Source organism: Plecotus auritus (genome assembly GCF_963455305.1).
Source record: "Plecotus auritus genome assembly, chromosome: 5".
NCBI lineage: Eukaryota > Metazoa > Chordata > Mammalia > Chiroptera > Vespertilionidae > Plecotus > Plecotus auritus.
In genome coordinates, this window is record NC_137776.1 from 135,516,113 (window position 1) to 135,532,161 (window position 16,049).

At 42.0% G+C, this 16,049-nt stretch overlaps 1 protein-coding gene across 4 annotated transcripts in view; it reads left to right on the forward strand.

Annotated features, from left to right (window-relative positions):
- SPATA6L (spermatogenesis associated 6 like) overlaps positions 1-16,049 on the forward strand; it is a 41,564-nt gene that overhangs the window by 12,611 nt on the left and 12,904 nt on the right. For 3 of the 4 annotated variants that reach the window (XM_080671438.1, XM_080671437.1, XM_080671440.1), the window contains exons 5-8: positions 7,860-7,984; positions 9,553-9,630; positions 13,153-13,392; positions 15,355-15,457. In XM_080671438.1, the coding sequence (XP_080527564.1) occupies positions 7,860-7,984; positions 9,553-9,630; positions 13,153-13,392; positions 15,355-15,457 (546 nt within the window). The remainder of the gene's footprint in view (positions 1-7,859; positions 7,985-9,552; positions 9,631-13,152; positions 13,393-15,354; positions 15,458-16,049) is intronic. The other variant, XM_080671439.1, reaches the window with a different exon arrangement.

Here is a 16,049-nt window from a genome sequence, read left to right on the forward strand (position 1 = left end):
ACAAAATTCGTGCACATTAAAAGGGGATTAATTAGAGGAAATAATTTAATATTGTTATTTGCCCTTTCTCTATAATAGAAATATCAGAGATGAAAGAAAATTAGTATTATGTATATGAAAACCTTCCTCCTGTTTGGGGGCTCACCATGGGACGCAGAGTTAAGTCCCCACCACCCACATGCACCTCAAAATCACATGAGACCCAGACCTGGCCAAGCTCCCCCCCCCCCCATTGGGCTAGATCCAGACCAGGCCAGTCCCACCCTTGTCAAGCCCTGCCAGGCAGGGGGCATAGCCTCAGGTCCCCTGGCCTGGTGCCAGCACAGGGGGCATGGCATGAGGTCCCCCAGCTCAGACCAGGGTGGGGGGCGTGCCTTGAGGTCCCCTGTCAAGCCCCGCCAGGTGGGGGACACGGACTGAGATCCCCTGTCAAGCCCCGCTGGGTGGGGGGCATGGCCTGAGGTTCCCCGTCAAGCCTCGCCAGGCTGGGGGGCGCAGCCTCAAGTCCCCCAGCCCAGCACCGGGAGGGGGGTGCAGCCTCAGGTCTCCCGTAAAGCCCCACCGGCAGGGGGGGTGCAGCCTCAGGTCCCCGGTCAAGCCTCGCTGGGCAGGGGCATGCCCTAAGTTCCCCTGACCCAGCACTGGGAGTGCACCTTGAGGTCCGCCGTCAATCCCTGCCAGGTGGGGGGCACGGCCTGAGGTCCCCTGTCAAGCCCTGTTGGGTGGGGGATGCGGCCTCAGGTCCCCTGTCAAGCCCCACCTGGTGGGAGGCATGGCCTGAGGTCCCCTGGCCTGGCGCTGGGGCAGGGGGAGCAGCCTGATGTCCCCTAGCCAAGCACCAGGACAGGAAGTGCACATTGAGGTCCCCTGTCAAGCCCTGCTGGGTGGGGGGCACAGCCTGAGGTCCCCTGTCAAGCCCAGCCAGGCAGGGGGGTGCAGCCTCAGGTCCCCTGGCCCGGTTCTGGGGGTGGGCGCAGCCTGAAGTCCCCTGTCAAGCCCCACCTGGTGGGGGGCATGGCCTGATGTCCCCCGTCAAGCCCTGCCAGGTGGGGGGTGCGGCCTGAGGTCCCCTGTCAAGCCCTGCCCGGTGGGGGACACGGCCTGGGGTCCCCTGTCAAGCTCCATGGGGGCTGGGTAGGGCATAGCCTCAGGTCCCTGCTGATTGCTCCTTAAGGCTCCTTATGGGAACTTGGCCTCAGCTGTGGGTGCATCCATCTTTGTGATGGAGTGATGGTCAATTAGCATATTCCCTCTTTATTTGATAGTATAGGCCTGCCTACTGTTGCTGTCCCTGGAGCAGGTCAAAGCCCCCAGTGGAGTGGATCCAGGAGTTTGTAGTTCTTTCGTCTGCATCTTGGTTCATTAGCAGAAGCAGGCTCTGAAAACAGATAAGAACCCCACTCTCCATGGATCTAGGGATATACACTCTTGTTAATGTCATTTACTTTCTTAGGTAGGCATAACAGAGGGAAGATCAGAGATGTCTCTTACTTTCTTTTCAGAAATTCTCACTGAATGTTTTTCAGCCTGAAAGTGACAGGCCAAAATCAGGGCATTGAGGTGTGTTTTTCCCCCATAAGATTTTTTTCCTATTTGACCTAATTTTATGTTGAGACATAAATCTGCTAACTTTCAAGTTTTATTTTAGTGTGCTAGTAAAACAGAAGCAGGCCCAGTTTAGTCTTATTCAATTTTACATGAATTGAAAAATTACCCAGTACCTAATATTCTCACTATAAAACCTTTAATTAACACAAATCCTATATAATAGAAGGCTAATATGCAAATCAACTGAATGGCAGAACGAGCAGTCACTATGATGCTCACTGACCGCCAGGGGGCAGACTCTCAACACAGGAGCTGCCCCCTGGTGGTCAGTGTGCTCCCACAGGGGGAGTACCGCTCAGCCAGAATCTGGGCTCATTGCTGGCGAGCGCAGAGGCCGACTGCCTGCATAGTTTTTACGTAATTTTCTAGCATCACAGACTAGCAGATCAAGAGGGACATCCCCCGAGGGCTCCTGGACTGCAAGGGAGCACAAGCTGGGATGAGGCACTCCCCACTCTCAGTGCAAGAATTTTGTGCACCAGGCCTGTAGTTTTGTAAGATAAAAAGCCAAAAGCCACAGCCATCAACAACTCCTGAAAATAATTACTATTAACAATTTGTTGTATATCTTTTTAGGCCTTCAAGATATATTTAGCATATATAATGCATTTAGTATATTCAAACAACCCTAAAATAATACATATATACACATATACGAATATATATATATATATATACACATACACACACACACACACACACACACACACACACACACACTAAATGTATCCAGTATTTATGATATGTATATTTAGTATTTTTTTTTTTTTAAATAATGATTTTTTTTTAATTTTTTAAATATATTTTATTGATTTTTTTACAGAGAGGAAAGGAGAGGGATAGAGAGTTAGAAACATCGATGAGAGAGAAACATCGATCAGCTGCCTCCTGCACACTCCCCACCGGGTATGTGCCCGCAACCAAGGTACATGCCCTTGACCGGAATCGAACCTGGGACCCTTGAGTCCGCAGGCCGACGCTCTATCCACTGAGCCAAACCGGTTAGGGCTGTATATTTAGTATTACATTTTGGTTGAATATATATATTCTGCAACTTGCTTTTTAAATTTTAATATATTTTAGACTGCCATATGTTTTTCACATGACCAGAAATCCATCTGTGGGAAGGTTGCAAGAATTGTTTAAAACTATGATGACTGGAGAATATTGAAGCTGGGTATATGCATACTGTTATAACTCAAAAGTTAATCAGATACAAAATGGAGGCTTTATTATATACTTGTTTTCCTTTTGTCTACATTCCCTCAATTTCAGAGTGCAATTAAATTTGAATTGCTCAAAATAACAATTTTACCCAGTTTCAGATGTATTATAGAATGATCCATTACTTTGTCTAACATATGTTTATTGAGGGCATATATGCCCTACACTGTGCCACTTCCTGGTATCACACAGGTGGCACTAGTCACAGAGTGGCAGTGATAAACCCTCTTGATCTGCTAGTCCATGAAGCTTGATAATTATGTAAAAACTAGAGGCTTGGTGCATGAAATTCATGCACTGGGTGTGGGGTGTCCCTCAGGCTGGCCTGCCCCCTCTCACAGTACATGAGCCCTCAGGGGATGTCCTACTGACAGCTTAGCCCTCCCCTTGGGGAGTGGGCCTAAGCTGCAGTCTGGTCTCCCTCTGTGGGAGGTGACTGGGCTGATCAGGTGAAGGTACCACCCCCATCACCCCGCTGCTGCTGCCACTGCCGGCCGCTGAAGCCGCCAAGGTGTTTTCATCAGCACAGACTCCAGTCCCTGCACCATGAAAAAATGACAACTTTCTTTAGGCATTTTCAAGATGTATCTTTCTTTTTTTTTTTTTATTCTCACCTGAGGATATGTTTCCATTGATTTTTAGAGAGCGGGGAAGAGAGAGGAAAAGACAGAGAAACATCAATGTGAGAGGGACACTTTGATTGGTTGCCTCCTGCATGAGCCCTGACCTGGGCCCTGGCCAGGGAGGAGCCTGCAACCTAGGTACATGCCCTTGATCAGAATCGAACCTGGACCCTGTGGTCCACAGGCCTAGGCTCTATCCACTGAGCTAAACCAACTAGAGCAGGATGTGACATTTCTTAGCTCCTCCAGCAATGGACCTTTTTTTCCTTCAGGAGTGAGGTGGAAAAACCCTACATCACCTTCTTGGATTCTTATTGCTCAAGTTACTAAGAACATTGTGAGTGGCAGTGTACAGGGAGCTTAGCCAATGAGCAGTCAGAAAAGGTGTTTCCTCTGCAGCTCACGCATAGAGGCCCCCCCTGATGTGTGTCTGCTGGGGTCGGGGTGTGCTCCGAGCCGAGCTGCGGCTGCTCAGAGCACGCCCCCACCCCTGTGTGTGTCCGCTGGGGGCCTGCTCCCAGCCGTGCCGTGGAGGCTCAGAGCAGGTGCCCTGTGTGTTGTGTCTCCACTCCAGCCTGTCCCCAGTCCAGCCTCCCGTGGCCGCTGGGGCTGGGGGAGGCATGCAGTTCCCTCCTGCCCATCTGCGCACACAGCTCCTCCTGAGCCGGTCGTGATGCAGCCTCCTCCTGAGCCCGGCTAATTTGCATATTACCTCTCTCTCTCTCTTCCTCTCTCTCTCTCTCCAGATTTGGTCATATGAGCCACATCTGGTTTTATAGGGACCAGTTCTTCATTGGCTGAATGGTTACTTTTCATTTTGCTGTATATATTACTTTACTGTTTTATACTTTTTCATGTTGTTTTCAAACAGACTTATAGTCAGAAGACAGATTATGATAATTAAACTAATGATACAGGTACCTCAGATTTGCATACAGCTTTGCTGCTAAGGAAAGAAGAGGTCCAATGATTTGGCTTAGAAGCATAGACTCCTCCCTGGTTCTTCAGTTTACAAAGATGGGAAAAAGTGAATGAACACAGGGGGGCAGCATAATCCTGGTTGACAGTGAGCTTGGTGCTTTTATTGACTTTAAACCTCTGCTTTGGAATGTGTCATATATATTCAGCCCAGCTGTAAAATGCTATTTTAGTGGGCACCAGTTCTCTGATTCAGAGTTTGACTTTATACTCTGTCATGATGCTTACTAGGCATCAGCAGGAAATAACTTTTGCCTCATGATGGTGTTTGTGTGTGTGTGTGTGTGTGTGTGTGTGTGTGTGTGTGTGTGGCGGCGGGGGGAGGAGAATATTTTTTTTGTTAATCCTCACCCAAGGGTATTTTTCCCACTGATTTTTAGAGAGAGTGGAAGGGAAGGGGAGAGATACACAGAGAGAAACATCGATGTGAGGGAGACACTTCGATTGGTTGCCTCCCACACATGCCCCGACTGGGGCTGGGGATTGAGCCTGCAACTAAGGTATGTGCCCTGGACTGGAAATGAACCGTGACCCTTCAGTCTGTGGGCCGACACCACTGCACGAAACTGCCTAGGGATAGATGATCTGGTTTTGAATTTCTACTTTGTCAGGTGGTATCATGACAAGTGTCTTAAACTCTCACAGCCTCAGTTTCCTTATTTGTAAAGAAGGAATGAAATGAGACCCCATATTGGGAAGCAAGCTGTCAATTCTGATATGCTTTATAAATACTAGATATTTCTGGAACCAATATTGTTATTAAAATTATTTTTCTTGAAGTCTAATTTGTTTTCTTTCTGGGGGAGTACTTGTTCACTGATGCTATTGGTGATGTTCCTGTCTGTACCATTAGCCTATTAAGAACGTGATGGAGTTTTTTTCAGACATTTTGCTTGGCCTATGAGAATTGCTTAGCCGGTGTATATGCGTATTATTTACAACCGAGGCTCTTGCTGTAACATCTCTGTGGTGTGCTGACATTTTTATATTGATAATAGCAGGTCATGTCAGACACTGTGCTCTGCACTTCACATGTGTATGTCATTTGTCCTCACAATAGCCCTAAGAAGCAGGTACTATTATGAGTTTTACATTTTCCTGAAGAGGAAACTGAAGTTAAGGAGTTTACATAATTTGTTCAAAGCCACATAACTAGTAATTGGTGAAGCAAGGATTCGAACCCAGCTCTGTCTGAATCTAGAACTTGAGTTCCTAACCAGTGTACTGTATGCTTCAGTAGAAAGTTGTATTTTGTTGCTAGCGATGGGTGAGGAAATTGTCACATCATTTCCATTTTTTGTTTGCACTTCTGAGATCACTGAATGGAGGACGTCTCTCTGGCCAATAAAAGTGGGGAGCAGGTGAAAGGCTCCATCTGATGTATTTATAACATCACAGTGTGTGGAGAATGGATTTGAGTGCAGAAAGAATAGTCCTACCTGGTTTGGCTCAGTGGATAGAGCATTGGCCTGCGGACTGAAGGGTCCCAGGTTCGATTCCGGTCAAGGGCATGTACCTTGATTGCAGTAGGGGGTGTGCAGGAGGCAGCTGATCAATGTTTCTCTCTCATCGATGTTTCTAACTCTCTCTCTCTCCCTTCCTCTCTGTAAAAAAAATCAATAAAATATATTTTTTTTTTAAAAGAAAGAAAGAATAGAAGCAGGGTGACCAGCTAGGAGGTCATGACAGTAGTCCAGGAGAGAGGGGGTGAGGGCTTGGACCAGGGAAGTAGCTATAAAGATGGAGAGAAGGGGACAGTTTTTAGATTTATTTTGGAGACAGAGTCAACAGGACTTGCTAATGGATTGATGTAAGGAGTGAAAGGGTAGAATCAAGGATAAATCCTAGATTTTTGGCGTGAGCAACTGATTCCTCCGATGGGAAGATAGGAGAGCTTATTTGTGGGGGGAAAAATCAAGAGTTCTATTTTAGACCTGTTTGGATACACTATAAGACATTTATGGTGAGACTTGAATGATGAATAGGATCTCAACAAGATGGGAAGGAAGAAAAGACATTTTAGAAGGAATAGCCTAAGCTGAGCAAGTGCATAGAAGAGGAGGGAAAGATACCTTGTTAGCTTATTGTGGCTAGAGCATGTCTGAGAGGGGGAGAGTAGAAAGAAATTATATTATGATGAAAAATATAGAATGCTATCTTTTTACACATTTATCCTTACTAGAGGAATGAATAGGAAGAATTGAATTCATTATATTATTTGATAGAAGGTGAGTTATTTTCTACAGTTGATATACCAAGAATTCTTGTCACAAATAAAATGGCAGTCACCAAACGGTAATGTTACCTCATTGACTACGTTACTGTTTTGGCAGTGCTCTGTACAGGGGCCGCTCTCAGTCCAAACCACTTGTGTAGCACCTGCTGTGTAGACAAGGAGGGCTCAGATGGCAGCTGCTCCATCCTTTAGTTCAGCCCTTCTCAATCCTATTAGACCTAAGATCTTCTTTTGTAGCGTCCTCTTACCATATTGAAATAAATATTCGTAGTTAATAGAACCAACTTATACAAATCACAGTATTTGAACTGCAATATAAAGGAGAAATGAAAAGGAAGTTATTTAAAATAAAATGACGTTGCATATCAACACGTGAATGTTGAGCATCGTGAAGTATTTAGATGTGACATGATTTTCAAAATGCCAAAAGGGTCTCAGTAAAGATCCAAACAGCAAAGTACAGTTTTTCCTTAATGTACACAGAAACTGCATTCCTGAAAATCCAGTGTATTTTAAAATTGTGTTTATATGTAATGGTAAGTTCCAGGCTCTGATAGTTATAAAATAGCTTCTCACTTGGAAGAATGTCTGGCAGGATGTTAGAAAGTTGTGCAGGAGTGTCGTGAGCATTGCAGGGGCTGTTGACTCTTGCCCATGCAATGTCCCCTGGTGTTGGCACCGGCCCTGTTAAGAACTATAGCTCTAGCTGTGCTCTGAACCACTGGGACATTAGCATCCCTATGTCATAGAACACATCGAACTCCAGTCTGCCCTGTATCTTTTGCACGAACAGGGCATTGTCTACCTTATTCCTATTCTACCCTTAGGTCTGGCCCATGGTATGGCCTTAGAAAACATTTGTTGAAGGAAAGAATGGATGGATGGATGGATGGATGGGTAGATGGATGGAAAGAAATTTTCCTCTTTGTTCTGTTTTGTAGAACAACCCTTTAGATAGTGTTTTATCTCTGTCATGACTTGGGGAGGGTTTTAAAACTTGTCCATGAGATAAAAAGTAGTAGAAGTCATCTGAATCTTGAATAACAGGTACTGCATTCAAAATTTCTATTTTTATCTGTGTGCCTTCTCTGCTATCACCTACCTAAGCTTTTATGTTGTTAAACTTGGGATGAAGATACATCATTTTTCAGAATATAAATCTACTTCTGACTTTTCTTCTTCCTTCCTAGCGTGGGAAGAGTTGGCCTACTATGAAGAAAACACACGGGAATTTCTTTTTCCTGAGCCCAAACTGACACCTTCGAACCCTGGCATAGGTAGGGAGGTGCTCATGAAAACGGCTGCAGGTTTTCCAGTAAGTGATCTGTGCCCAGCTGGCTTCTGTTGGAAAAGCAATTCTTAAGACCTGAGCATTTTATTCCTGATAGGGCTTGTTCTTGGACTGATCACTTTATCTTGGTCAGTACCCCTGTTATTCTGTTTAGCAGTCTTGTTTAGATGCCCCACTCGGAATGCCAAATTACACTGATTCCCATTATTGATCTGAGAGGTGGGAGTCTTACCTAATCTGGCTAAATCATTGCCATATTCACACTGTCACATAATTATAAGGATGATTTTTTTTACCTCCTCTTAATGCAGATTAGCTGGAAGATTTTGTCAGTTTATTTAATTACAGCTATTATTTTAGCAATAATAAGAGTAAATAGGGCAGTAATAGTAATAATGCTACTTCTCATTTATTTTGCCAATTGGTTTTTCATATGATATCTTATTTTCCTCATAACATAACAGTTCTCAAGTGAGCTGAGGCAGATACTATGGCCTCCACTTAATGGAGGGGAAACGGACAGAGGTTCACTGACTGGTACTAACGAAGGATATTAAAAGATAGGGCAATTATTCAGTCGATAACCTAACTGTTTGGGGGCATTATCTGAACCCAAATTTGAATATTCATTTTGATGTTATCTGTGATAATTTCTGACTCTGCAGCAACTCTGTTGTTGGAATGCCTGGGTTCAGTAACCAGCTTTGCCATCACTAGCTGGACAAGTTACTCTCTGTGTCTTAGTTCTTCCTCTACAAAGTATAAATACTAGATATTATTAGGACCTATTTTATGGGGTTGTTTTGAGGATTAGATGAGTTACTATATGCAAAACACTTAGGTCAGGGCATATAATACAATTTATGTAAGTGTATCTATTCTTATTAAGTATATGCTATACTAGTATTTTATTTTTCATCTTTATTGGTGTCTAATTGACAAATAAAAATTGTATCCATTTGAAGTGTACAACTTGATGTTTTTATATATATCTACATTGTGAAATAATTGCCACAAGCTAATTATCATATCCATCATTTACTGTTACTAGTTACCATTTTCTTTTCTTTTGTGGTGAGAACTCTTAAGGTCTACCTTCTTAGAAATTTCAAATATACAATATAGTATTGTTAACTATAGTCACATTGCTATACATTAGATCCCCAGAATTTATTCATCTTGCATAATGAAACATTGTACCCTTTGACCAACATCTACCCATTTCCCCCATTCTGCAGCCCCTGACAACCAGCATTATACTTTCCACTTCTGTGAGTCTGACTATATTAGATTGCTTATATAAGTGAGATAATGCAGTATTAATTTTTTTATGTCTGGCTTTCAGTTAGCATAATGTCTTTCAGCTTCTTCTATGTTGTTGAAAATGGTAAGATGTCCTTCTTTTTAAAGGCCGAATAATATTTCATTGTGTACATATATTTGTTATGTGCATATTTTAGGTAATGTATATGGATAATGCCAACCACACAAAAGAGCAATTAAGTTCTTGCATGATTTCAAATTAGGATGGGATAGGCAAAAATACTGTTCCAATAATTTTGTTTGCTTCTTTTATGCTGTTTTATTTTTAGGGTATTGCTCCAAAAATAGAGTTTTCTACAAGGACAGTCATCAGAGAATGTGTGTTTCTGCATAGAAACAGATTTCTTGTAAGTATAATCAAGAAGCCAGTAATAGAAATGTCAGGAATTTTCTCCACAAATTTAAAGAACTCAGTTTACCAAGTTTAGATACAACTAGATAAATAAAAACATGTGGAGACTTATTGCTAGTTTTTAATTTATTCAAACTATTTGCTCTGCCTGTCACATTAGACTGATTATGCTTGGCACATATTCATCAAGGTATAGTTGGTGGAGCGGAATAGGTTAAGATCACAAGTTTGATGTGTAAACTAGTTAGCTTTTTTGGTTGTTGTTTCATGACTTTTATTCTTTTTGTTGTTGTTGTTAATCCTCACCTGAGGATACTTTTCCATTTTTGGAGAGAGTAGATGGAAGAGGGAGAGACAGACGGAGAGAAACATCGATTTGAGAGAGATACATCGATTTGTCACCTCCTGCAAGTGCCCTACATTCCCTCAATTTGACCTAATTTTATGTTGAGACATAAATCTGCAACTGAGGTACATGTCCTTAACCAGTATAGAACCCGGGACCTTTTAGTCCGTGGGCCAATGCTCTATCCACTGAGCCAAACCAGCTAGGGCAATGACTTTTATTCTTGATCTTATGAACAGTAGTGTTTCCTTCTTCCTTATGCTGAAGCTGAAGCTCAGAGTTGTATTCATGGCCATTGTTGGTAACCGTGAAGGGTCTTGGGCAGGGGTGGGCAAACTTTTTGACTCGAGGGCCACAATGGGTTCTTAAACTGGACCGGAGGGCCGGAACAAAAGCATGGATGGAGTGTTTGTGTGAACTAATATAAATTCAAAGTAAACATCATTACATAAAAGGGTATGGTCTTTTTTTTTTTATTTTAATAGTTTTATTCATTTCAAACATTTTAACAAGAAGAATGTAAACACTAATTATTATAATTTGAAACTTCAAAAAATGGAGGAATCATAGCACAATAACATACCTTATATTGAAGATGGCAAAGGCAAAATAAAATTGCCTAACAAAGGAAAGGTACAAAAGCCTTTCAAATTAAACTTAAATATAATAAAATAATTGAAAACTAAAACAAATAGAAAAGAACAAAATGTGTAAACAGTAAATTAAACATTTTCTTTAGTGCAACTTCCAAATTATGCCCGGGACGTAGATGTAGATGGCAATGTAGACTGGGTTGAAAGGTTTTTGGTCTTTAAAACATCAACTTCAGTGGGAACAGTGTTGTTGGCCTCCTTTTTAGCTAATGCTCTGATACTGTGCTCTCCAGGGGCGTGTCTCCCTACATCACCACGATAACGTGTCTACACATTCCCAGGGTGATGTGTGTGTGGGGGGGACATGTCCGCGGGCATTACAAGGAGCCTCTGGAAGATTGAGAGGTTGTTCCTTCTACTGAATGGGTGGATATAAATCCGCCCACTCAGAAGAAGGAGCTGCGGCCGTGTTTCCCTACGCTGCCATGTTAACACTGCTGCTGGTGAAGGAGCGGAGGGGAGAGCAAGAGAACCCTCTGCTCTTTCGGCTCCGTGGGCTGGATAGAACAGCCGAACGGGCCGGATCCAGCCCGCGGGCGTAGTTTGCCCACGGCTGGTCTTGGGCATCCATAAGCACTACCTCTATTTTACTCTCTTGTTCAGCCCCAACTTCCCCTTCACTCTGTTTTATTTCCATGTTTCTTTTATCTTATTGTACACAAATTTTGTAACCATTTAAAGTCCTTTCTAGAACAGTATGGAAGTGAATGAATGTAATATCCTTCTTTAAATACTTGTCATCGTAAATCTTGCCTGATCCTTTAGAAGACCTTGAAAATGTGGGCTGTGGATACTGAATGACAAGGGTCTGTGCAAATCCATCAATCCTCTGGGCATTATAACTCATATAATTGGAGACCAAAGATTAATCTTAAAGAAAGCATTAGCTGCTTTTTAGTTTTTCTTTCTTTACCCACTACTTTCTTCAATCTGTTCGATATGTGTGCACAGTGAGTTTTTCAATCTTTTTTCTTTAAAGCCTCCTAATGTATATCTTCATTTTAACCCTTCACTTTTAAAAGTAGTATCTTTCATTTTTCTTAGAAGTATCCCACTTATTTTGGAAATTATAAAATATGAATAAGCAAAAGGACATAAAATTATGTTATTCTTACTATCTAGAGATGATATGACTAATTTTTGAGTATTTTCTTCTATACAACACACTTTTATTTTAAAAGATTAAGATCATACTATTTTGTGCCCTTTCTTTTTCACTTAATATACCATGAACATGTCCTGATGTCCTTAAGTACTTTTATACCAGGCAAATCTTCATGGCTTCATTGTATGCCATTGCATGGTAGTGCCATAATTTGTTTGGCCAATCATTTTCCTATTGTTGGGCACTTAGCTGATATGTCACAGTCCAGTCAGGAAAACAAACCACACATGTTATTTTAACAGAAAGATTTAACGTAAAAAAGGAAGGCTAAATAGGGGATAGAATGCTGAGAGGTAAAGGGTAACACTGAAGTGACGGGGATAGTGACTGCAGGAAGCAGCTCCACCCCTAAGGCGGAGGAAACAAAGGGAAGAGCATAGAAGCTTGAGGAAGAGACCCCATAGAAAGGGGATCCCATAGCATAGGGACCCTGGGGAGAGGCTGCCTTCCTGGGTGCTTCCTCAGAAAATCAAAGGTAGGACTTCGATGAGCTGGGACTCAGACCTCTAAGGAGGGACACTGCTCATTGCTGGTGCCTCAGATTCCATGGGCGAGATTCAAATCCCTGAGTGCTGGAATGCCTGAGGGGGCACAATGATACTAGTTCCGGGATTATTGGAGTGGGGAGAACTATAAACTGGAACCATTTGCTGTTGCCAAGGTGAAGAATGGTTGCTGGGGTGATGCTGTCAGGAATAGAATGCAAAACTGGCAGTGGCCAGCTCTGTCTTCCTGATTCCATCTTGCAGTCTCCCTCTAGTGCTTTCTAGTGGTAGAGCCTAACAATAGCTGGCAAAGCGGAAGGGGTCTGCAGAGTGCCAGCCCTCCTCTCATAAAGCTGAGTATAAAAGGTGGGTCTGGGAGCTGAAAGACGATTGCTTACTCACCATTCACCAATCTGGTTGGTTTCTCACTTTGGAACTGTTTTAAGAAATGTTTTAGCTAAATACATAGCCATAATTATTTCCTTATAATAAATTAATTGAAGCGAAATGGCTGGATCCAAGTATATGCCAGTTCTTTCTCTCTCTCAATCTCTCTCAATGTCTTTCTATCGATCAATCATCTCTCTGGGAAGTGTCTGATACTTTCCAACTGTCTCCTAATGCAAATAAGTCTCACTGATATTTGAAATGTAGCATACTAGTGAGTTATAAATACCAGTGATGTTAAGCTGAACTGAAGAAAAATTAAGTAGAGAAATGCCCTTCCTTGAGTTCCTGTTTTATAAATCTAAGATGTTCAGTCTTCTATCTTAGTTAACAAAGTTCAATTAAATATAGTCATGTTCTGTTTGAGTCCCCCCCCCCCCATTTTTGTTTTTAAAAGAATTGTTTCTCTTTTTGGTTCTAGGAAGAAAGATATAAGTCACAAAGGCCTTTATTTACATCATATGGACCAACATTCCCCTTAAATAATACACATATGAAGCCAAGAGAAATTAATCTCAACAGACTGCCCCAAAGTGTACAATTCCGGGAGCCCTCTCCATATTCTACCAGACGTTTCTTCCAGGACCAACCAGTTCAACTGAACCTTGGAAATAATTTCAGAATCCCTGGAGAAAGCAAACCTCCATTTGTAGTTAGACATGTGAGCCTAAAATTATTTATCAGAGTTCTTTGGAATGGTGAGGTTGTGAATGAGTTCAGAATATGAGAAGTTTGGATTATAAAAATAATTGGGTAATCTATATATAAAAGCCTAAGTGACCATTATGACTGAATGACTGGAATAACTGGTCGGGCAGTGGCTATGATACGCACTGACCACCAGGAGGCAGATGCTCAATGCAGGAGCTACCCCCTGGTGGCCAGTGTGCTCCCACAGCCAACCTCCTGAAGCTGACCAACCTCTCCCAGTCCCTTTCTGTAGCCGGCCAACCTCCTGCAGTCCCTCGCCCCCAGCCAGCTGGCCAACCTCTCATGGTCCCTCCTCCTGTCCATCCCCTGGCCAGCAGGCCCCAATTAGCCTGGCCCCGATAGGGACTGGGCAATATGACCCCAAATAGCCCTGATCTCTAGCCAGGTTTAGGGACCCCACCGTGCACGATTTCATGCATCAGGCCTCTAGTATTAAATAAAGAGGGAATTCAAACTGAATAATAATAATGATTAAATTATGTTATCTTTCTAGAGCCATATTCAGGAAGCTCATATAAAGATGTCTTGTACAGAGGATTTGCTCAGTAAATATCAGCCATCCCTGTTTAATTTTTGAAAATATTGAGTGTGATGTCTACACATGGCAACTCACCATTTATCCAGAAGAATTAGTGAACTGATGGGTGGAAGACGCATAACAAAGGCTGGCATATATTCTGTACAATCTAAAACTAAAGCTTCATCAGTTTTAAAGAAAACTGCTTGAGTTTTTTAATAAGGTTGTTGCTCATTAGCCATACTTTAAAGAGCAGGGAAAAAATGTATCTGCAGGAAGAAGCAAGGATGTGTCATATTCAAAGCCCTTGATCAAATGTACCTTAGATTTAACCTTCAGGGAGAAGTGAGCAAATTTAATAGCATTAGTTCTTTTAGTCTCCTTAATTTTTTTAACTATTATAAAAGTAATGGAAATACAGAAATGTTCAAAAAATTACCCATAGGTTCACCAGTATAATAAAAATAAGTAAGTATTTAATTTAATGCATTTTCTTTAATCTTTTTAATATTCCTAAGACTTGATTTTTTCTACAAAGTCGTAGTCATACTGTAGTATATACAGATTAGTTTCTCAACATATACAATTAATATTACATTAAAAGCATTTTGATATTATTTCCTATTCTTCATTAGCACCAGCCCATGTTCTAGTTCATGACTTATTCTCCAGTCGTTCTTATAACTCCAGTAGTTAACTGTTGATAATGTAAAGTTGATAATTTGGCTTAAAGTCACTAGTGGTGATGTTTGTGTATTTGACACAAACCTGTTTGCAGATCATGTTGTCCCATTTATGAAAATATGTTCACTTACGTAAAATAATGTAGTCAACACTATTCTTTTTTTCAAGGGTTCAGACACTCAGATTGGCCCGGAATGTGAAAGACTGAACTGTGACCTTGTGATAATCCCCAGGCTAGCACTGCCCAGACTGTTTAGGAACATGAAACTCTGTCCTGTATTTATTTATTTATTTATTTATTTATTTATTTATTTATTTATTTATCTATCTATTTATTTATTTATTTAGTTGATAGTATTACAGATATCTCTCATCCCCGTCCTGTTTTAAAAGAATGCAAAATAAGCTTCACTTGGTCTCTTCTGGGCTTGACTTACCAGTGGTTAGAATATAACTTGTGCCCATCGTTATTTATTTATGCTAACATTTAAATTTTAGCCCATCTCTTCGTGTTAGCCTTAGTGGAGAGAGGGACAAACAGCTTCCCCTATTGGGATAACTTTTAACGTACATTGAGATTGTGATTTAATTTGTTCCCAACTTTCTTTTCTCACTTGCATGACTGACGGGGAGAAAGGCATTACAGATAACGTGGAGAAGGTAATACAAGCCACAGTCGGTTTATGTCTTATTTCTTTCCTTTTCTTTCAGGTGGACAGTGCAAAGCCCTTTGGTGAGGATATTTCAGAGCATTATTCCCGGAAGTCTAGAAGAAAATCTAAGTTTCCAAACTTTCCCTTTCCCATGAGAAGAGGTACTCAAGTTTCTTGTTACCCCTGTATATTTCTCTATGGGAGCAAATGCATCCTACTTCTAAATCTTCTTTCATTCTGTGGAATGTTTTCTTCGGAAACTTGGAGTTTAGTTCTCAAGTACTCTCCAGCGGCGGAGTTTCCAGGGGAGTTCCTGTGGAGCAGAGTCAGCAGAGACGCTGTTTGAAAGTCCCCTAGCCTCGGAGAACGCTGGACACCCAGTGTGCGCTGGTTGCATTAGTTCCCTAGCTGGGCCAGAAAAGCAGAGAGCAGCTTGTTCTGGTGTGAACTTCTTGCAAAAGCACCGTTGATAGCCAACAAATAAGACTGGCCATTTCTGTGGATGGGAAAGAGCAGGGGATTGGTGATCAGAAGAGTGTATAACATTTGCTTTACAAGATTCCATGTTAGCGAGGAGGGGCATCAACTCTAACTGAAGCAGTTAGGTTAAGGCAGGGGATCTAAAACTGTCAGGTGTCAGGACCCTTTTGCATTCTTCTTTAAAAAAATGTTTTTATTGACTTGAGAGGGAGAAGGAGAAGGAGGGAGGGAGGGAGGGAGGGGGAGAGAGAGAGAGAGAGAAAGAAAGAGAGA